The sequence below is a fragment of the Temnothorax americanus genome, unplaced genomic scaffold, assembly GCF_048541705.1.
Source record: "Temnothorax americanus isolate GAGA-0224 unplaced genomic scaffold, ASM4854170v1 Scaffold7, whole genome shotgun sequence".
NCBI lineage: Eukaryota > Metazoa > Arthropoda > Insecta > Hymenoptera > Formicidae > Temnothorax > Temnothorax americanus.
The window spans coordinates 4,717,500-4,739,021 of record NW_027509792.1 but is presented as its reverse complement, the minus strand read 5'-3'; the positions used below and the strand labels follow the sequence as shown (position 1 = coordinate 4,739,021).

The window sequence follows — 21,522 nt, the reverse complement described above, 5'->3', positions numbered from 1 at the left end:
AGCTGCGCGCGACGTGACGACTGACAACGTCGTCGTCGTTGTATCGTTGTGCCGCGTGCGATAGCGAAGCTGATACGGGCGATCTGCGTATAAGGACAACACGAGGCACGTTAGGCCAGCGCAGTGACCACCTGGACCGTTGATTCCGTCTGATTCCAATGGCCGACGCGGACAGTTTCGAGACCATCGAGTCTTACGACGGGTCGACCTCGTCGTTGTCGTTGGACAGCGACACGGACTCCGTCGTGGAACGCAAAGAGGTTTCGCCTTCGCCATCGAGCAACATGGCGTACGTATATCGCGACTCGTGTGTGTTTTTTCGCCGAGTCATTGTTCCTCGCGGAATTCAATTGCGCGCGAGGGTGTCCATTCGCGAAGCGTCTTCCAGGGGTTCGCACCTCGCCGAGAACGACCCTCGTTGCTCGCGACAGATCGGAGCGATCTCTGCCTATATACGTGTTTGCGGCACGAACTTTCGAAATCACGTCGGTTTCGAGACACGTGCGAGCGAGCGTTCACGGCGAGATTTCCCAACCTAGGCGATCGGTCGGGCGTCGACGGAGAATGCTCGCGCCGCTCGCGCGAATAGGTCGCGGATCGAATTGCGAAATCGGGAATTGCGAGCCCGCGGCTTGGCGCGCGCGCGCCTCTTTTCGAGGTTATGCGTTATTCGTGCGTCGAGGCTCTAGCTAGCCGCGTTCCGTTAGGATCGCGTTGACCAGGTTTGACCTTTGGATTGTTCGATAACGGTGTTCGCGCGAGATGACGACGGGTTGGGCCAACGGACTCGTTATACGAAGGCCTCGCGGCTAGCAACGTACGGTAGGTCAAAATGATCGAAGGTCTCTTCACGGTGATTGATTCAACCCTTACAGCAATGCGGCAGTGAACTTATTTTGTTTTATTATTATCTTTTGTTTTATCTCAATACACGCTCCATTTTCATGAGAAAAATGCAATTGGGCGCGTGTACGTAGCTATAGCCGCGCTTGTTGACGTGACGCGTCTTTATTTCGCGGAGAGCCGGAGCTCTTCGTAGAAAACACGACCGCTTAAGAAGGTTTCTAGGTTGTGCCCGACTTGCATGCGGACTTTAATGGCACGTTGTTTACGTTCGCATTGTTCGTAATTATGCTAAGCACGTGCAGCCGGCCGTTTCGCGCGAGCGAGCGAGCGACGCGGAAAGCGCGTGGCCTCTCTTAAAAAATATACAAATATACACACGCGGCTCTTCTTTACATAACGGTTTCCGCGAAATCAGCGTTTAACTTTCCTGCGGATTATTTATAGTATCGGTCACACACCGATTCGAACTTAACGCGCCCCGTATCTCGCTTCCCCAAAAAACAGAATCCACAAATTTCTAAGTAATTTTGTCAAATCGCTGGGAAACTTTTCATCGTTTTTTTTTTTTTTCATCGCGCGTTTCCTCGCGCGCGCGGTTCTTTTCTTGCTATTACTAGTTGCTTTTCATTTACACCAAAACTCAGACAATTCTCACTTGTGACGTCATGTAACTACTCGGTTGAATGCACGTCCTTTTTGCATGCTGGCAAGTGAGATTCAACTGAGTTTTTATCCACAATCGAGACCGTGTGCTTCAATGAATCTAATAGACTCACATTAAAAGTGAGGCTATCAATCTGTATTGTTGTGCGATAGCTTTGTCAGCAAAATAAGCAGGTAAGTGCAAATCGACGTATCTTACCCGAGTATAAAATACTCACGTAACTGAGTGACTCGGATCACTTAAGTGTAAATGGAAAGCAACTATTGATACAATTATCGATTATCTGTCGTTGCTCCAAAAGCTTCGGAACGGAAAGCTTTCCGAATCGCTCCTGCTCCGGTCTGTTTCGCGATGACGTAACTGGAGTAGAACCGAGGTTCAAGGCACTATCTACTTGTTTCTTTTTATAGCCAGGTCATATGTGATATATCACGTACGTCGTATCACATTTACGGCAAACAAAATGACGGGCCGTTATATATCGGCATTGTTTGCATTGCAGGCCCCTAAATTTCGAGCTCGCGCGCCGTGTTTTTTCAATGTCGACATTTTTTACGTAACGTTAAGTCGACGCGTTCCGTTCTTTTCGTCGATAAACAATGCTGTTATTTGTCTGTCCGCGTGGCACGCGTCCCGCGATAAGAGGACGATTATAACGTGGTTAAAAGCTACGAGATGGTTGCAACGTCGAGCAAAACGACGCGAGGCAAATCGCGGCATCCGTCGAGGAAAACGACGTAATTTTTTTGCTCGTCGTGATTAGATAATCGTGTCGATTTTTTCTCTCTAGTTGGAAGGATGACGTAACGTCTTGCATATAACGTAATACGACCTTGCATTTCGGAAAATTACAATTCGTGGAACGGAAATTATCAGTTGATTATTCAAGTCTGAGGAATTCGGTTCGCGCGGTTTACCTTACGTTTTGTGAAGTTCGTATATCAGACACGTATACGTCTGATGCTCGATATTGCGACGCGATTTTTATTTACACAGTCCATCAGACGGAACGAGATTAATACACGGTTTTTCGCAACAAAATGACAAAAAAAATCATTTTCTGTCCATTGAAATTAATAATTTAATATAATTATGTACAAGAATTTCACTTTTGAGGATAAAAAGCACAAATGTGTGTTAGATTAAAGATATTTTATTAGTAAATTAACTCTGTAACAATGCACTCGTCGAACATTGTACGCCTTTTTAGTTACATTACTGATAATAGAGTAAACATAATTAAACATTCCTGACAAGCCGTTCGTCTCGCACCCATACTCACATTACGTATGCCCGAGTTAAGATATGCCCAACGTAACTCGGACTTGCGTCTTAGGGGTTGATAATCGACGTATGATTATGGACTCGCGATTATTATGTCTGGAATGTTTATTACTTCGAGAACGTTCACACGGAATGTTTATATCGGTCGTGTTTTGCGGCGTATTTCGCGTACATAAACTCGAGGAAAGTCGACGGCAGTGTTTATGCGTGAAGCTAACATACATCCGATCCGCGCTGATGCTTTCACTGCTTTCATGTGACCAGAACGCACCGTCCAATGTCAAGCAGCAGCTCTCCATTTCTTTCTTTCCCCCCTACATAACACATCCGATGTTATTTAAATTCTTAATAGAGATAAAATTACTCGAGCGATTTATAATGTAAAAGTTTCTCACGTTTGCATGCGTTATTTATTCGCATCAAGACGCAAAGTTGTATAACTTTTCACACATGACTTTTCCTTCCTCTCCCACCCTTTTTCTCTTTCTCATTCTCGTTCTTTGGTTGTCACTGCCAGGTTAAATATAATTTTCGCGTGGACATTAAAAGTGACGCGCGTTCCTGCGCGGCTAAATTAGTATACGCGCGGAATTTAGGGAAGCTTTAAAAGCGCGGCGGTGACGGCGGCTGCACGGGGGTTGCAGAGGGTTGATTAATAAGTATAGCGTATACACGGTGATACACATTACCGCGCGTGTAGCCCGCGTTAGCGCGCTCCGAGTTTCCTGTGCGGTGCCGTCACGCCCGCCGTTTCGTCTCGAGGGGATATATATAGTAGAACAAGAATTGTGTCAGTCAAGAGGCGCGAGTCGTCCAATGACACGGCTTAAAATACAAACCGAATACGTTATACGCGAGGCCGCGCGCACGAAACCACTTTTCTCTCTCGCTCGCTCGTTCCTTTCGTGAGAATAGACGTCGCGTCTCGAGTGTTCTATTTATGCCCGTGCTGCGTAATTACTAGCCGCCGAATATCGAGCACGTTGTCTTACAACGCGCGATCTTATTACAGGCGATCACGCGAAGAGGCTTCCGTTCTCTCGTCACTGAAATCTACATTCAGTAATTTGGATATAAATTTTTCTTTGAAAAATCCCGAGGTCATATGGATTGTTATTAACATTTTTAATTAAGAACAAGTAATATATTTTTTCAAACAATTCTGGCAACCGACAAATAGACGTTTCCAGTTATATTATTTCTAAATACGCGAACATGCTAATTAGTAGAAGTAGTATGGCCGCCGGCTGTTTTCTTCTACGTGCCTTTTCACCCTTTCGCGCATCCGGTCGTCTTTACTCGAGATTCATTCAAATCGCAGCCGCGACAAATTCGCGCAAGGAAGATCTCGAGAAGCGCACAAAATCAGGATTAATGCAGTACGTAAAGTATTTTGTGCGTCAATTCTATTGTCAGTTTCATCATGCGTTTGCTTTGACATTTTTTTGTCTAGGTATTTCTTATTCACACGATGACGCGCGCGCTTTATCACTTTTTTGTGATGTAACTCTTATGAGTCACCTAAATATTAGCGTTCTAAGGTTGTAGAAGTAGATATACATTGATGAGTCAAACGGGCAGAGCAATAGGCGCGTGGCTACTTTCTTTTTAGAAAGTTTTCGCGATATTATCGGGAACAAAGCAATTATTTGAACAGCGTATCGTAACGTCAGAGGCTTCGCTTTATTCGCGATTTTCAATAATAATGTTTAGGATAACACTGATGTTCTAATACGAATATTGGAATATTTATTGTTTCTATTTCTTATTAACGTAATCGATTAAACGCGATTGTTTTTTTTTCCCCTCGTGCTAATGTAATATTCGCTAATGTAAGAGTTGTAATTTTAGGTCTTACTTTTGGCGGCACGGTGAAACCATGAAAGTGTCCATGTCCCTTTTTCACAAGAATCGCCAGCGACTCGTCAGGCGTCTCCAAACGAAGACCGGAAGGGTTTATCCTCTCCCGGACTTTTACGTCATTCTTCAAGGTGGAGTGGAGGTTCCCTTCAACGACACGGACATAAATTGGCCCTTTAGACAGGTGCGTACTCACACGCTGTTATATCATGCCCTTTGTTGCCTTTGTTAGATCGGTAGAAATGTGTAATTGACTTAAAAACGCCAGTAAGTATGCGCAAGATCCAAAATTTTCAGGCAAGACGCGCAAAAAAGGTTTTTTTCTATTTCAAAAAGACAATATATAAACAATATCAGATTCTAATTTATTCATCTAAATGCGAGTTTATATATATATATATATATATATATATATATAGATCCGAAAGTTTCCGAAATTTGGCAGTTTTACCGGGAACGATCTTTTTCATAAAAAATTTTGTTTATAAAAGAATAATTTATCATATTATCAGGCTTTATACGATCGCTCGCGATCATCGGACATGAGACTCGCGTGAACCGTGATCAAGAAGAAGAAGAAGAGATCGTTTTTCCTCGCCGTGATCTCGCAGAAGCACTGTGTAAAAAGCGAAGTCGTGGCTCACCAGGGGAATTCCGAAAATTCAACCGCAATTACGCGGTCTGACTTTTACGGCTATTTGTTGCGTGTCCCTGCCGTAGTAACGACCGTAAAGACAATTGAACTTCGCCGTAAGGTATTCAACGCCATTAATGTGTGAGAGAGTTAATTATTTCGATCGGAGAGATTTATAAAGCCGCGCGAATACAATTACGAATTGTATTCGTCGAACTCGAATTGTTTATCGCCATATGACTGCGACTGGTACAGAACGCATGTTGATAAATTAGTCATCGATAAGATTGGCACGATGAGTGTACATACACGCTTGCGAAAGTTTATGATTGGAGTTGGTTAAAACTGCATGAAAATACATTCGAATAATTTCATTCATAATTTTATTCATTATTTCAATTAACGTACGAATAATTATATCGAAGAGAAAAACTTTAATACATTCTTATTATCAGAGCATGTTTGTTGCACGTTGAAACGTAGCGCGAAGCTAATAGCATACCGAGGAAAACGAGCGGTAATAAAATCAATTAAACGCTAAGAGAGAAGCGTTGGCTTGCAAAAACTTGTTTGTAATTTATCGTGATAAAAATTTTTTTTGAGACTCACTCGTGCCTCACCTGAGTGATATTGGATAATTTTACGAACTGCGAAAATCAAATATTATTATCTGGCGTGTTTTATCGCGCGATAAGTATCGTGGTATTTTTACAAAATAAAACTGCATGTTTCGCATATGACTTCAGCATGATATTTTACTTTGCTTTATTATCTACTATTAATTGTGTACAACGCAGTTACCTTGCGCTCGTTGTTTCTCCGTTGAACTCTCACATTTTCTCAGATCAATTTAATTTTCCACGATAAAACAATATACCGTGGCGATAATAATGCGCGGCAGATCGGAATGACGTGGAAATTTCTGTCGGGGTAGCTCTGTTTCGAACTTTATGAACTGTCGCTTCACATGGGTAACTAACCGCCTCACCGGATTATTCTGGTAGATGGAGTTCCGCCGCATTTACATCGCCGAAAACACACGGTCTCGTCAAAGCGCGAGTCGCCGAAAATCGACGCGACGAGCGACGATCCGGTCGAGACACGCTCCTGGCGCGCAGACGGACGCTCTGGCAGATTGCCTTTAAAACCCGCTTTACTAGAACTGTGAGGGTACCGTTCGGACGGCATACTCTCAACAAAAACGCACGGCCGCCTCTCCGTTCATCCGTCCGTGCTCCAAAGCCGCTCGTACCGCGCGGCTTTGTTTAGCGATTGACCGTGAGTTTTTCAGTGGGCCGCAAAGAGTAAAATCTTGCCCCATCTATTTCCCGGCCATGCTACTATAAAAACTCAATTATCCACATTAAACACGCACGTACATCTTCTGTTTATTTGTATATATTTTCATCTTTCATTTATATTTACATTTCACGTCGTTCTCCGTCTTTCAACTCGTACTTTATTAATTCTACGAGGAGATATAAATGAGAAAAAATGTTCGCTCAGCGTGCCAGGTGCATATGTCAAAATATATTCTGGCTGTGTTCCCATGTGAAATATTTATACGGTGGAACTCGAGAGTCGATTGTATTCCGACTTGCTCAGCGAGCGATCACTTTGTGCGCGTATATACAGGTGGTGCAAACCGCTTATATTGGTCAGAATTTTGTTCGTCGAGATTACGGCTATTGTTACTCTCGGTTAACATCTCGCTCCAGTGCCCGTTCGTCATTTCACGTGTATAACTTTACTCTTTAATTCACAAACCGCTAACATGCAATTCATGAGGCTGCGAAGCAAATTCTCGAGGAGAGCCTTCGATCGCGACTGGAGAATTCACTTCCTGTGTTTACCGGTTTTTTTATTTTTCAATGCGCTATGGTCTTTACAGCGTGAACATTATCTCGAGATGTTCCAGACCGGTTCGAATTTGTGCTACGCTTGCGTCATTGTTGATCTTCCCGGGCGACGTTTCCGCTGGGTTTATGAGCTCAGTGAGAAACGTATACCTCCATCTCTACTCACTTTCAAGTATCAGTTCCAGTAGTTTTAACAGAGAAATGTAATCTGTGATTTTTTTTTATTTTAAGAATGCCTAATGACGAAGATTAGAAACTCGGACGATGACAGGTCTCGCGAAATTTCTGTAGGGTAGAGACGATGGAAAATTTGTTGTTGGATCCGCGACTATATACACGTACATAGTACATCCGGTGTTTCTGCGGAGCATCCCGTATGCATGCAATCAAGGTGGTGTTCCAGTTTCTAATTTGGCGAATAGCGGGCCGCTCATTTCTTTGTGCACAACGCTCGTCTCTCTCGCCTCGCTCGCTCGACAGTTAAAACGACGTGCTCGTGCTGAATTCGATATCGCGGTGCTATTGTTGCGCGATGTTGCGATCAATACGAGACCCTTTCGTCGCCGGATTCTTTTTTAATGCAGATGTACATTAATCCGTCGTCGTCGTCGTCGTTGTATTCTCGATGCGTTCCTGGCTGTCCGCCCGGTACATGCGCCACTCTTGGCGAACCAGCGATAATAACGATAATAGTTGTGTTAAATCATTCAGTAAAGTAAAATGGCATAATTTTTAAAAATACTTTAGTTTGAGAGAGAGAGGGGGGGAGGACAGAAATTATTTTAATTTTTAGAAATATTTTATACACAGGGCGCGAAAAAATTCGCGAATAAAGTCCATAAAAATCGTTCGTTAACGCCTTGTATAAAACAGCTGCGGTAAGGCAATAGATATTATCCTTTCTAGTGTGTTCGCAAGAACACCGCGCTATCGTGTGGCTGTGTGTATATCTATATATATACAGAACTTCTTTAAGATAATACCTGCTGGCTGTGCCGAGAGCGCGTTGACCTGATGGCTGATCGTGCTCAAGATGCTCTCTCACTCTCTCATTCCTCTCGTTCCCTCGTTCCCCGTCCTCGTCTCTCTCTCTCTCTCTCTCTCACACACACACACACACACACACACACACACACACACACACACACACACACACACACACACACACACACACACACACACACACACACACACACACACACACACACACACACACACACACACACACGCACACACACACACACAGCATCGGACGGAAATGAGAGCCCGAGAGCGACCGGGAGACGGAGAGAGTGAGATGGTCCCAGCTCTTGAACCCAAACACAACAAGGCGCAACGCGTTACGACTCGCACGGAGTCGCTCGGCTCATTTCTCATCGCTTCACCCTTGGAATTCCGATCTGCCGGATTTTTCGGAACTCACGACGACGACGGCAACGGCGGCAGCGATGCTACCTCCGCCAATGTCGCTAAAGATGCGATATTGTAGCGTCAGGTATACATAGTAGATCCGTTCTCTCCTCGCAGCTGCACCTGCCGCATTTCTTTTTTCTCTCTCTCTTCCCCTTTCTATGTACACTTTTTTCGTTTTAACCCTGAATCATTCCGTTTGTTCAACAGTCCACTAACAAAGTCCACGAGTAAAATTTCATTCAAAGAAAACTTTTACTTGCAAGTAAAAATTATTATTTACATGAGTCTAAAGTAGGAAATAAAATGTTACTTCTGTCGACAAATTAATTGGAACGAATGTAGGGTTCAGCCAGCTAGTATAAACATGAGAGGAAGATTTAATCAAAATGAAAACATTGAAAACACGATGTGTCACTTCGTGATCCTGAGATAAATAATGTTGTCCATTTCTCAGTAAAACTCTCACTGTTGTTAATTCCAGGAACAAAAAATTTTTTGACCTGGGTCTCCCGGGACGGTCTGAGCATATTTACCAATATGGAAAAAATCTGGAAAGATCTTCAAAGATATCTTTATGCGACGCGACCTCGGCGGTTCGACCGCCGTTGGTAGCTGATGGTTTAAAAACGGCTACCGAACGGTGGAAACCAGGAACGGCATTTCCGCTTCGGCCATCACGGACGAAGGGGAAGCGTCCGAGGCGGCCACACTCAGCGGACACACTCGCGTGATCCTGTTTCCTGTACAAGCTTTTTCAATGCCTCCGAGGGAATTCGAGACCCGGCCGGGCGTGAGATCGCCGCGGAGAATCCGTTGCAGTATTTTTATCGCGTTCAAGATAAGAAAAAAAAGGAAGAGACGAACACACAAAAAGAGCATCGGCTATTGAAAGCAGAGAGAAATTCCGTTCGCCGTAGCCGGCGATCCGTATCCCTCGTTCGTAAAGGAGACCGACGCCGACGCGCCAGGACTTCGCTTCGCACGATTGCGAAACGTCGCCTCTATTAGAAGTCGAGAAAAATCTCCTTGACGACCGGGACTCGACGACTGTACCTGGACACCGACTCGATGACGTGGCCCTCGGCGCGATATATCAGCGTATCTTCTCAAACATGGTCGGAATACTCGGTCGGCGTGTGCGTGCCAACCGAGGCAGCATCGATTCCTCACGTAATATCGCGTGATGACCTATTTTGCACGAGGAAACCGGGGAGGAATAAAATATCGCGGCATTCGCGACTTCGAGAATGGAACTCGCCTGCTCGCCTGTAAGAACAGGGACGCGCGGAAATGGTCGTAAATATCGCGCCGCGGACCGTTCTCAGCGAACGCCGTTCTTCACCTCGCTTACGCAAGCGGTTTATCGATTTTGCAATAAAAGAGAAACGTTTTACATCGCGTATGCGTGTCCTTTGCACTCTTCATTATTCTGTTGTTATCTCGACGGGTTGTTTATTTATTTTTACGACATGACGTAACAGTTTCTACATGTGTTTATTAGTACTGCGCGTACTGCAACGAAAGTATTTGTATACATTAGACACAGTGATACACTGTCATGCGTATACTATTTCCAGAACTAGTTAATTTAAGATACGTTAGACGATATCGCGCCGCTATTATCGCGCGACGTTCTTCTTTCGCAGCCCCTCTAATATTCAACGTCGCTATTGCGACTTCCGTACACTTTCGCAGCTCGTATATAGCTTTATTTGTTCTCTTTATCAGGAGTCGTACTTCCAATGGGCCTTCGGCGTGGAGGAGCCGGGCTGTTACGGCGCAATCGAACTCGCGAAAGGTACCTCGCTCCTCTTCGTGCCGCGGTTATCACCCGAGTATGCGATTTGGCAGGGCAAGCTGCACACTCTGGACGACTTCAAGGAACGATACGCCGTGGACGAGGTTTATTACACCGACGAGATTGCGAGCGTGCTGTTGAAAAAGGATGCGAAATACATGCTCTTGCTGGTAAGTCGCGTCTGGGAACAGATTGGATGGCTCACTGGGCTCGCTGCTTTCCTGTCTGCCTTCTCTTCAAGTATAGAGGAGAGTTCTCAGTCTGGGGAATAATCCGAATCTAAAGACGAACACGATTTTGCAATGCCGGTTCTTTCCTCAATCCTCCGTGGCGCGATTAAAATCGCACGTTTCTCGCTGCTAACGCGACACACGGCCGTTAATAAATAAAGAGGAAAGAGCTCGAAGTGCCGAAAGGATCCCCAGGTTGAGCACCCTTCTCCACGTGCGTGTGTGTGTCCCGCAATAAGGCGATTCGCCGCGCGGCATGCCTCGTGACGTTTACCTTCGCCTCCTTCGCGACTGTCTGCCTCTACAATGTGTCGAGAAAGTTGCGTCGGTCGGTCTGGTTTCGCGCCGCGTGACTTCGCCTGCATTAATGCGAGCGCCCGGGACGTTCTCCTTTTGCCAAACATTTGAAACGAATGCGACCACGCGCCGCGTGTATAGCGTACGTGTGAATATTTGTCGCATTGTCACCAATTCCAATTAGAGACCTCGTCGAACGCCGCCTCGTTCGCGCACGACGCGGCATTTGTCACGACTCGGCGAATGTTTGCCGAGTCGGGGGCATCGCCTGACGTCGCCTTTTGCATGGGATGACTTACCAGTCCTGTTCTCTGTGCAGCATGCTCGCGCGCGCGCTCACGCCGCACACGGATGGAAGTTGCAAAAATCCCGACGTATAATACCCTCCCGTGCGAAATACCGCGTGCATGCGCGCGCGTTTAAATGTCGCCCTGTTGCTACGCGGATTAGAATTACGGTGGATTTAACAGAATTCCAGAACGCATTCTTTACGCCTGGCTCTACGCGACGCGTCCGCGTTTGCCAAGTGACCCATGAGTGCAAATACATCGTACTTATTCGGTGTATTTTTTTACCCCCCCGAAGAAAAACTAGCTAAGAGCTAAGAGAGAAGGGGAAAAGAGAGACGGGACGATTCATTGCTTTGTTTGTGGGGTCTCGTATTTATTTTCTGTTTTTCCACGGTTTGCTTTTGCATGTCTGGACCCCGATTTAAGTCCAGTTTATTCTCGGTCCACTTTATAGTTTAGAAGATCGCGTTAGAAAATATATAAATAGCGGCGCAGCGCAGTCCGGAGACACGCGGTTTATAAAAGGAGAAATGACACAACGGCGCGTATGACACTTTTATCCGAAGCGTAATGACATGCCAAGCGACGAGAACCATGATAACATAGAATATTTGCTCCATCCCCGCGACCTCGTGCCTGCAAGCGGACACAACCGATTCGCGAAGCGATTTACATTAGCTTCGGCTGTGACACAGATAATCGCGCTCGTCGCGTTGGATCGCGTTGAAAAACGACCGAGAAACAATTTGTCCCTTAGCCGCGCGGTGCATCAATGACAACGCACAAGTACATTACGTGGAACGCTTATCTGATAGCGCGCCGCCGCAAATAGATTTCGCGTCACGAAGTCCAAAAGATACGGGTCTGCCCTCGTATCGATTGTAACCGGCAATGCGGAGAACATCGCTATTTTCAGTAAACAGCCGCACTCAACCTTTTAGTATTCTCGGTACGCGGGAAATAATATAGATAACTCGTATCGTTAATAAATAAGTCGATCGATGTAAAAAGCGCTTCGTTCCAGAAAGTAATTATTTTTTTTAAGATCACAAGTAGATTTTTTTGCAGCGTACCCAATTCGTTCACAGTCGTGCACATATGTATTGACATTTCCCGTTAACCGATAATCTATCTTTCATATCTTTATCTTTAGGATAGCTGTTTCAGGTTTCAGCAGAAAGAGAAGAAGGAAATATTCTATAAGGAGATATTCTGGACGACAGAATGTTTGAATAGTTTGAATAGGGCGTTCACATAGAGTTGATTATTCGGACAATGGAGATTTCGAACAAAAAGATTGTACATATCAAAGAGCTCGTGGCGTGATGTTTATGATTCTTATATCTAGATGCTATCTACAGATATATTTGGAATCTAAAAAATATATTTGTATATATTTTGGACGTTTAAATTTCTTAAATCGAAAATCCTGGGTATATATTTTTTACGTCTAGAACACTTTTGAAAACTATCCTGCAAATTGTATCGGCTCTAGCGATTATAACATTATTGCGATACAGGTATAATAGCTATACAATTATTGGCGAAAAACATTGATTAGCTCGGAAAATATGTAGCGCTTTAAGACGTGCGATTTAAATACGTCATATTTTTGTGACAATTTTTGCTATTTCCGGTCGTGACGCAAGCGACCCGTGTGTGTCGCGATTGAGAGATATTCGGCAAATTCGCGGAACTAGTTTTGCTAATATACCGCGGTTACGCGGGAACACGCAATTTAGGCCAATTTGAAGCAATTCAGGGCATTTTGCTGATCCCCGCGGTGCGCCATTAAGCGTTTCCAGAGACCGTTCGCGTGGTTTACGTGAAACCAGGAAATTCACAAAGGTCCGTGCGCGATAGAACGACGGTATATATTTCCAGGAATTGTAACGCTCGATTATCTTTCGATTTGCGCTCATTTAGCCGCGTATGTTGTATACAGTGTACATTACTCGTCAGGCAAATTGACATAGAGCTGTCAGTGTTTGTCTAGCGGTCGGACCGATGTGAGGCATAAGCTCGCAGATGTCCATTGACGCACCGCGCGATAGCCGCGAGACAGATCATTTGAACTACCGTCCATGTCGCTGACCGTATCGAAAATCGATTCGGCTACTCTACATACGCTTTCTACGAATGTCTCGAAACTTCGCGGAACACGTACACGACGGCGGTTGTTTACGTCAGCCGGCACTCACGAAGCAAAATTTCTAACATCGAGATATTTCATTTTATCTCTGGTCTGCGGACTTGGGATGAGTTTTGTTATTTCTACTATTTATTCGGTCCACAGACTGTGCGTTAGCACGTAGACGCTGAGTAGTTTCTAACAGTGCCACGTAGATTCCGGCCTTGAATCTTCTCCCTGTTTTCAGTGCCGCTCGACACAAATCGAATTTCGCTGCGAAACTCACCGGGGAAAAAATCAATATTTAATGCGGCTTCGCGGGAAGTGTTATTTTGCTGAAATGTACGGGGGACAATAACGGGCACGAATAAGAGATGGAACAACGCTCGGTGTTTGCCGTAGGCAATTGCGATCGTCTTGCATTATTCCGAAATGCGCGAGACCGAAGTGTAGTTCGACGCGCGTAGGATCGAGATCGGCGTCACGAAACTCCTTCTCACAAGACGTGTTTCGAGATTTCACATCGTTTAACATTATGGCTCGAATTTATGGGTAAAGAGTTATAATAAAGCCGCAAAACTTTGTCGTCGCGCTTATTTTTATTACCCCTACTCTTGCCTTACTGCAAGACGTAATCTCTTCGAAATCGTTCTCCTTTTTAACGTCAAAAACGAGTCTACTCTATCTGTCGATCCGTTATTCAATTGAAAACCGGCCGTGCGTTTTGTTAAATATAATCCTGACGCAACGCCTCGTGTAAAATCGAGAACTTTCTTTTCATACTTATTACGTATAGTTATTTAATCGAAACGCGGCTCGGCGTTCAATTTTCAGTCTGGTTTATTTTGAAAGATTATAACATAACGTATGCGCAACGTAAGATACGCGAAATCAAATGTTTTCATTTGCAACGCGATTTTAATGTTTCAATTTTATTGTATAAATTACGCGATCAACGTATTTGTTTTATGTATATAATAAGATGAGAATATGCGATAACTAATTATCGCTTATTCTCCGAGGTTGTCAAATCGTTAACATGAAATTACGCCCTTGGGCTTTAATCATTAATTACACCGGTGAATATTGTTCGCAAACAATGCTCGCTAAGCCGATTACCACTCGACAATGCGATATTCATGCGTGACAATGCTAATTTAATGGCTGATAAACACGAATGGAAACAAAATGATTCATGCCGGTCGGAATAACACTGTCCACCGAACCGGCGTGTTTGTCGCGCACGTGTATATACATTGTATATAAAGGGCCGTGACCAAATGCTGAATTTTCTTTTAGTTTTCGATTTTTAAATCCAAACGAGATAAACCGACTGCACGTGCATTGTGAAAAGTCGTCATTAAAATTAGCAGGAACTCGTCAAAAATTTAGCTCGACATTTCCGCGACGCGAATTATCGCATATGCATAATGAAGGCTCGTCAAAATTCCTTTATCTCCAGCCGCGGTCTTGTCGTCACACATGTAGTCGTTCGATCAATATCGGTTTTAGAAATTTATGATCGCCGATAGACCGCCGGGATACGCGGTCTGTATGGCAAATGAGACAAGTTTGGGAACTATATAATACGGTCACAGGGCGTTATATCATGATCCCCCGGGCTGGTCGGCGGGAGGCGCAAGATTAAAGTCGAGGTTCGTTCAAGCGGCCCGGCAGAAATAGGCACGGGATGTAATCGACGACGGCCGAGTCACAATGCAACCTTTCATGCCTAGCGGTAGCATACACATACCGAGGCGTATACCTATCTCTCGTAGAAATACGTCCGTCTGCGCGCGCGTGTGCCGCAGAATAAAGTATCTAATTATAGAGACAGGTGACGGAGGTTGCCGCGTTTGACCTTTGTAAAATGTATCGTACGAAAAAGAAAATATTATTCGAAACTTGCCGATATCAGCACCGAGGTAGTTTAGATACCCCGTTGTACATCGAGGTAAATAAATTTAGATAAGAGAGCGTAATAAGTTGCGATAAATTTTTATTTTCGATAGCGCGACACGCGATTGCGAATCGTCGCGCTCTCGAGAGAGCCGCGATGTTACACGGCGCGTAATTTATACGCGTTCTAATCTACCGGTCTGGTAAAGCAAATTGCTCGCTACCACGGTAGCTTCATATAGATTCTCAACATTGATAAAACACTTGTCTTTCATTAGACCAGTCTTCCCTTCCCCCCCCCCACACACACACGGCGATACCGTTCGCGACTCTAATTATGATTACATGCATGGCAAATGCGGTATTGCTGTCGCATATTTTTATGCGACACGTCGCGCGCGGCTTTTCGCAATATCCGATACAACAAATGCTGACAGGCACATTCGCGGCGCGATACTCGCTATTTAGCCGATCCAAACATTTTTATTCCCTCAGCGAAAAAACGATTAGCGCTCTGTAATATCGCAAACGTGTGTAAAAAGTACTCGCTAACTAGCGTCTCATTACGCAGGTGCATAATTTGACGTGTAACATGTGAAAATCCAGCTTTGCGCAAGGAAATATAGCGCGTGTAAAAGAAACGTCTTAACACATGCGATCCGTATGAAAACTTGTATAGCCTACTTGTCGCACTAGTAGAATTTAAAATTATCACAATGAGGAAATTGGTATTTCAGAGTATTACGCGGCGCAGCGACATAATTTTACGTGCCGATTAATCGCTCAATTAATGCATGACGCACTAAGAATGCGTCGTTAATGCGGACGTTATCATTCGGTCTTTATACACGTATAAACGTTATCACGCACGTGTAACGTTATCCTGCCGCGGACGGTAGAAAATCGATGGCACAGAAAACATTTGTCTCGCTTCCGACCGGATGAGGACCGCTTTCTCTATTCCGACTTGAATCCGAATTGCGTAAGCTGCTCGCTTTTGCTTTGACCCGAACGATACCCTGCTCGCTACACGTTGCTGTGTTGCCCAAACCACGGTCGTCTGAATACGATAATCACTCCTTTTCTTTTCTTTGCGCATTGCAGAGCGGCGAAAACAGCGATAGCAGATTGGTGAAGCCTCAAGCGGATTTCGATGGCATCAAGAAGTAAGTATGAGAATCACTTTAAGGTAGAAACACGCCATGGACGCAGGTTTTAATAACGATTTTTCTTGTCGTAGAATCCCGGGGGATAATGAAGTCTTGCACGCAGAGATAGCCGAGCTGTAAGTACGCCGAGTTTGTTTAATAATAACTTTTGCAGCTTCGTTCCTTCTAAATGCGACGAGAGAGAGAGAGAGAGAAATGAGACAGCGGCAGGCGAATTTGTTGTAGTTAGACACGGATATCGAGCGATGCCTTTAGAGTACAATGTAATCAATATATTAAAGTAAAACTATCGTATCGAGTTACTAATGGCTGCATTCCGATTTACTGTCAGCAACTGTCAGTACTGAAAATCTATGGTATAATAATATAGAAAAAATATAGATTTTCAGTACCGACAGTGAATATAGGAATGCAGCCTATACAGTTAAAAAAATAAAACGCAGCTTTTGTTAGCTCAGTTTTTGTTATTTATATCGCATATCGATTGTGTCTGGAAGAATCAGTGCCGCCATCGGCTGGTCAGCTCGCGGAATCATACACGTCGCTACATCGGTATACAATTCTGACAACTTTCTATATCGAGTTACGACATATAACAACCATTTTAAATTTTACATATAATTTGACGCATGTAAAAAACAAAAAAATTATTAAAGGCGAAAGTTTCCTCCCCGCGACGAAACGTCTTAATTTTCCGACGTGGCGCAAGCATGAAGATTGAGAAGAGCCTTCGGACGTTTCTTAAGGAAATTACCAAGATACCAAATATCGAATACGTGAGGCTTGTAATGTGACGCAGGAAGGTAAAAAGAGGCAAACTTTATCGGGAAGTGCAACGTGCTCTGATCTCATTTGCAATTGCTATTATAGATGATAGCCTCAAGCCGGGGAAACTTTTCTGCGAGAGTGCTCGTGCAGCCGTTCGGTTTGATTTCCAAATTCAAAAGGAGATGGCTCGAGTCAAACGCGCGCGATCACGGCGGGCCACAGTTGACTCAGACGAATATCTTCGTGCAAGAAGGTGCGCGCATACAAGAGGTTCCTTTGATAGTCAAAAGGATCACCAACGTCGAAGTTCTCCTCGACACGCGAAGCCGGAAGACTATTGAATTGTCAGATAGAAATAAAAAACCAGCGGGGATTCACAAGGAGAGCGTTCCTTATTCTATCGGCACGAGTACGACGAAGAACGGGCCCTTAAAACATACCATTAGCATAGAGACCGACGAGGGCACGGCGATACTTTACTGCTCCGATATCGAGCGTTTGAAAAACACGGACGTGGCGCAGGTTCTGGACGCGATAAACTCGGGGAACGCGAATAAAGGAGTTTATTCCTTGCTGGAGAACAAGATCGCGGACGAGATAAATTGCCGGATAGCGCTCCAAAGTTTGAGGAAGATGATAGAGTTGGAGAGCGGGTGGCACCGATACCGGAAAACCTCGTCGAACGCTCGACGACCATCCGCGGAGACTATCAATAGAGATATTATTTTGCAACAGCTTGTGAATCTGATTGCTAAGAGTCAAGACTGCGAGACGATATTACAAGGACTGAAGGCACTGAAGAGAGACAGATTTAGCCCTTCGACAAATATTTATAGGGACCGGATCTGCAACGAAGTTATGATTAGAGCCACGGACGGCGAACTTGCCGTGTCGCAGCTAATCAGAGCGGTGAGAATCCTGGCTAATTATGGAAACGCCAAGTACAGAAATTGCATCGACACGTTGTGGGTAGGTTTGGCGTGCAGGGAACAGGATATCAAACCGGATCTACTGGTTCCGTTATTCAGATCGCTGAAATACTTCCAACGAAGCAAGAGCATGGTACAGATCATTTTGGAGAAGAAACTGTCGGAGCAGTGGCTGAAGTTGACCGGCTCGCAGATGGCCAGTATACTGAATTGTCTTTACGGGGAAGAGTCCTCGAAGGGATGTCTGTCGAGCGCTAGTAAGTGGGCAAGCGTGAGCATGACCACTTCCACCGAGAAGGATCTCGTCAATTTTATCGGCGGTTTACGCACGAAGAAATACGTTGATGAAAATATAGAACAAGCGTTGGCGAGATACGTAACAACCAAGGGCACCGAGATGAAAGATCCTAATTTAATCGCCTCCATCATGGATTACTGTAAAGATTTGCGAATTCGAAGTCCGTACGTTCTCGCCGAATGTGGAAAATATTTCACGAGACACGGGATGGAAATTCCGCCTACGTTATTGTCCCCCATTCTTGCGCCGTTTGGATTATTGAATCTACAACCTCCAGATCCGACCGAGTTTTGGAAGACGTTCGACGAGGTGATGTCCGCGAGATTCTCAGATTTAAAGCTGAACGATGCATTAGATATTCTTCTCTCTTGCACGTATCTCGAAAGATATCCCATTAAACTTCTGGATAAAGTCTTCAGTTCGTATCTTATGAATAGGCTGCAAACTCACAGGGACGTGCCTATCGTCAATCGGCTGAAAAACAAATTGAAATTATTCGACGCGACCATGTCGTTGGAATGCAAGGATTATCGTGGCAGCCCGATTAACCTAGACAGAAACGCGAAGTCGTTAAGTTCGGACGTGCGAATCAGGGGTATTATTAATAAAATACACAAACCACTGGCGCACGTGGTAGGCGGCGAGCACAAGTTAAGCAGGAGCGTGGTTTTGAGCAGACTGCCTCTCATAAATTTCTACATCTTGGATGTACTGATACATCCGCTTTTAAAGTCAGCGCCAGTCTTCAACTTAAATCTGCATAAAAAGAGAAACGTCAATACCGCGATTCTAATCCATTTGCCCGAATACTATTGCTGGAACACGCGATTTTTAATAGGGCCGCAAGTAATGAGAAAACGTCAAGTTAGGAAATTGGGTTTCCGCGTTGCACATTTAGATTACGCGAAACTGGCAGAACTCGCCGATCAGGACGACAAATTGCTATCCTATTTGTCACAAAGTCTGGACGCCGCCGAAGATGCTTTATAAATCGTTTCGCGCGTGATACGCGTATCTTATGCGGATGGCACGAATTTCGCGAATAAAATAGTAAAGTATTGTACTCTAAATGGAATAAACGTCTGCAAAGAAATTTACAGCTATTTTCGTGAGGCAACACGTATGGTTTTTGTAAATTCTTCTTTTTGCTTTATACAGCCGGGTAACAAAGACTCCCGAAGAAATTGAGGTAATGCGGTACGTTGTCAAGATAAGTTCGGAGGCGCACAAGGCCGTAATGCGCTCCGTGCGTCCTGGAATGCCAGAGTACAAAGCAGAGGCCTGCTTTTTGAATTATGTATACGCCGTGGGAGGATGCAGGCACGTGTCTTACACATGCATCTGCGGATCCGGGCATAATTCCTCAATATTGCACTACGGTCATGCCGGTGCGCCGAATGCGAAGGTGATACAGGATGGAGATATGTGGTAAGATTTCAGTTGGCGTTAGTTTGCAGCTGAGATACTTGTTACTTGCTTTACATATTGCATTTACAATATTGCGCGTCGCAACACTTGCGCAATACTTTTTCTTCTCTGTCGCGCAGCTTGTTCGACATGGGCGGCAATTATTGCGGATACGCGGCCGACATCACGTGCAGCTTTCCGGCCAACGGAAAATTCACCGAGGATCAAAAACTGATCTACAACGCGGTGCTGAAGGCGCGCGACGCGGTGATCAAAGCCGCGAAGCCGGGAGTCAGCTGGCCGGACATGCATCTTTTGGCGAACAGGGTCATGTTGACGGCGTTGAAAGAAGGTGGACTGCTGGTGGGCGACGTCGAGGATATGATAAAAGAGGGTCTGAACGAGATATTCCAGCCTCACGGACTTGGTCACTTGTTGGGACTGGATGTGCATGACGTCGGTGGATATCTTGGATATCCGTCAGGCAGATCTCTCATTCCTGAACGCCCGACGGCACCAGGAGTGAGAAAGCTGAGAACCGCGCGGAAATTGGAGGCCGGAATGGTTCTTACGGTGGAACCAGGCTGTTATTTCATAGACACCGTAAGTGTAGAGATCATTTGCGAATAGCGTTTACACGAACTTTAGAGCTAGTCTTTTCGGATATTTACATGGATGACTTTTCATTTTACAGTTGCTCGATCAAGCTCTTGCCAATCCGGAGCAGTCGAAATTTCTCGTGAAGGATCAGCTGCAACGGTTCCGAGGTTTTGGCGGCGTCAGGATCGAGGATGACGTCCTCATAACGGAAACCGGAGTGGAGAATTTGACGGATGTCCCTCGCACGTAAGCATTCATTTCGCGCGCATGTATTTACCGTAAATATTGCCCGGGACGAGAAATATTTTACATGCAATTTTATATTTCAGAGTCGAGGAAATAGAGAGCTTTATGCAGAGTGGATCGGTCGAGAATATTGCGCAGAAATCGGAGGATTCCAAGGATAAAGAAGTGACAGGTTAAACGAACTATTATTAATACGTATTAATTAATTGCCTAAAATCAATTGTGATATAATTTCTTACAAGATATGAAACTGCATATACATAAATATATATATTTTTTTCTATTGATTACTACTTATACATAAATGTACTGAATAAAGCAAGACTGAAACGCCATAATGTAACGTTATGTCGCAACATTACGGTATATCGTTGAATCGATATTTCTGCGGCTATCGCGTAGCAAGATTTTTCAGACCCACGTAACGTGAGACTTTCACGCTAACGGCTTAGGCTAAGGCAGGTAGATTTAAGATCATTGGTAAGAGTCATTCATTCCTCGTCTGAGTGACGTCAACTTCGGAGCAGCCTTGGACGTAGGCTTCCGACGGCGGAATTGAAAACGGTAACTTAGAGATGTGTTAGCGTTCGAGGGATTAGGGCCTAACTCGATGCACGTGGATACTCTTTTTATCGCGCGGACCGTGACCTTTACGTGCCCCCGGGCTTTCGTCTCGCTGATCGGAAGCTTGCGCGTGCGGAATCTAAGCGCGGCTATTATTGCGCGCGAGCGCCTTTAGAATTGCGTGACCGACGTGGACACGCGCGAAACGTCAAACCAGTCCGCGCGTTCGCGTGTCGCGGCGTGTGCGTCTTGAATTTCACAAAGAGTAACATAATATCGACGAATTAACGTCAACGAACCGAGCGTCTCTCGTTCGCCGAGAGATCGCGGAGCGCC

The 21,522-nt window shown here is 44.9% G+C and overlaps 2 protein-coding genes across 3 annotated transcripts; both read left to right on the top strand.

Annotated features, from left to right (window-relative positions):
• On the top strand, window positions 1-20,960 carry Dip-c (dipeptidase C). Of its 2 annotated transcripts, none has more exons than XM_077422182.1 (9): window positions 1-289; window positions 4,646-4,838; window positions 10,289-10,528; window positions 16,310-16,371; window positions 16,446-16,490; window positions 19,528-19,797; window positions 19,917-20,379; window positions 20,471-20,622; window positions 20,706-20,960. In XM_077422182.1, the coding sequence occupies exons 1-9, from the start codon at window positions 159-161 to the stop codon at window positions 20,797-20,799; spliced, it is 1,650 nt and encodes a 549-aa protein (XP_077278308.1). In that variant the 5' UTR covers window positions 1-158; the 3' UTR covers window positions 20,800-20,960. The 2 variants fall into 2 exon arrangements, with proteins under 2 accessions (XP_077278308.1, XP_077278306.1); XM_077422180.1 differs by lacking the exon at window positions 1-289 and adding an exon at window positions 4,016-4,173.
• Window positions 16,497-19,521, top strand: LOC143906241 (uncharacterized). The gene has a single exon (XM_077422172.1). The coding sequence runs from the start codon at window positions 17,245-17,247 to the stop codon at window positions 19,357-19,359; it is 2,115 nt and encodes a 704-aa protein (XP_077278298.1). The 5' UTR covers window positions 16,497-17,244; the 3' UTR covers window positions 19,360-19,521.
• Window positions 20,961-21,522: the final 562 nt, after the last annotated feature.

What these genes read in the sequence shown, in the direction of transcription:
- LOC143906241 (XM_077422172.1), top strand. Translation starts at nt 17,245, where the DNA reads ATGATAGCCTCAAGCCGGGGAAACTTTTCTGCGAGAGTGCTCGTGCAG.
- Dip-c (XM_077422180.1), top strand. Translation starts at nt 4,031, where the DNA reads ATGGCCGCCGGCTGTTTTCTTCTACGTGCCTTTTCACCCTTTCGCGCA. An exon ending in ACAAAATCAGGATTAATGCA is followed by an intron (nt 4,174 to 4,645) that starts GTACGTAAAGTA and finishes TTGTAATTTTAG; the next exon opens with GTCTTACTTTTGGCGGCACG. An exon ending in TAAATTGGCCCTTTAGACAG is followed by an intron (nt 4,839 to 10,288) that starts GTGCGTACTCAC and finishes TCTCTTTATCAG; the next exon opens with GAGTCGTACTTCCAATGGGC.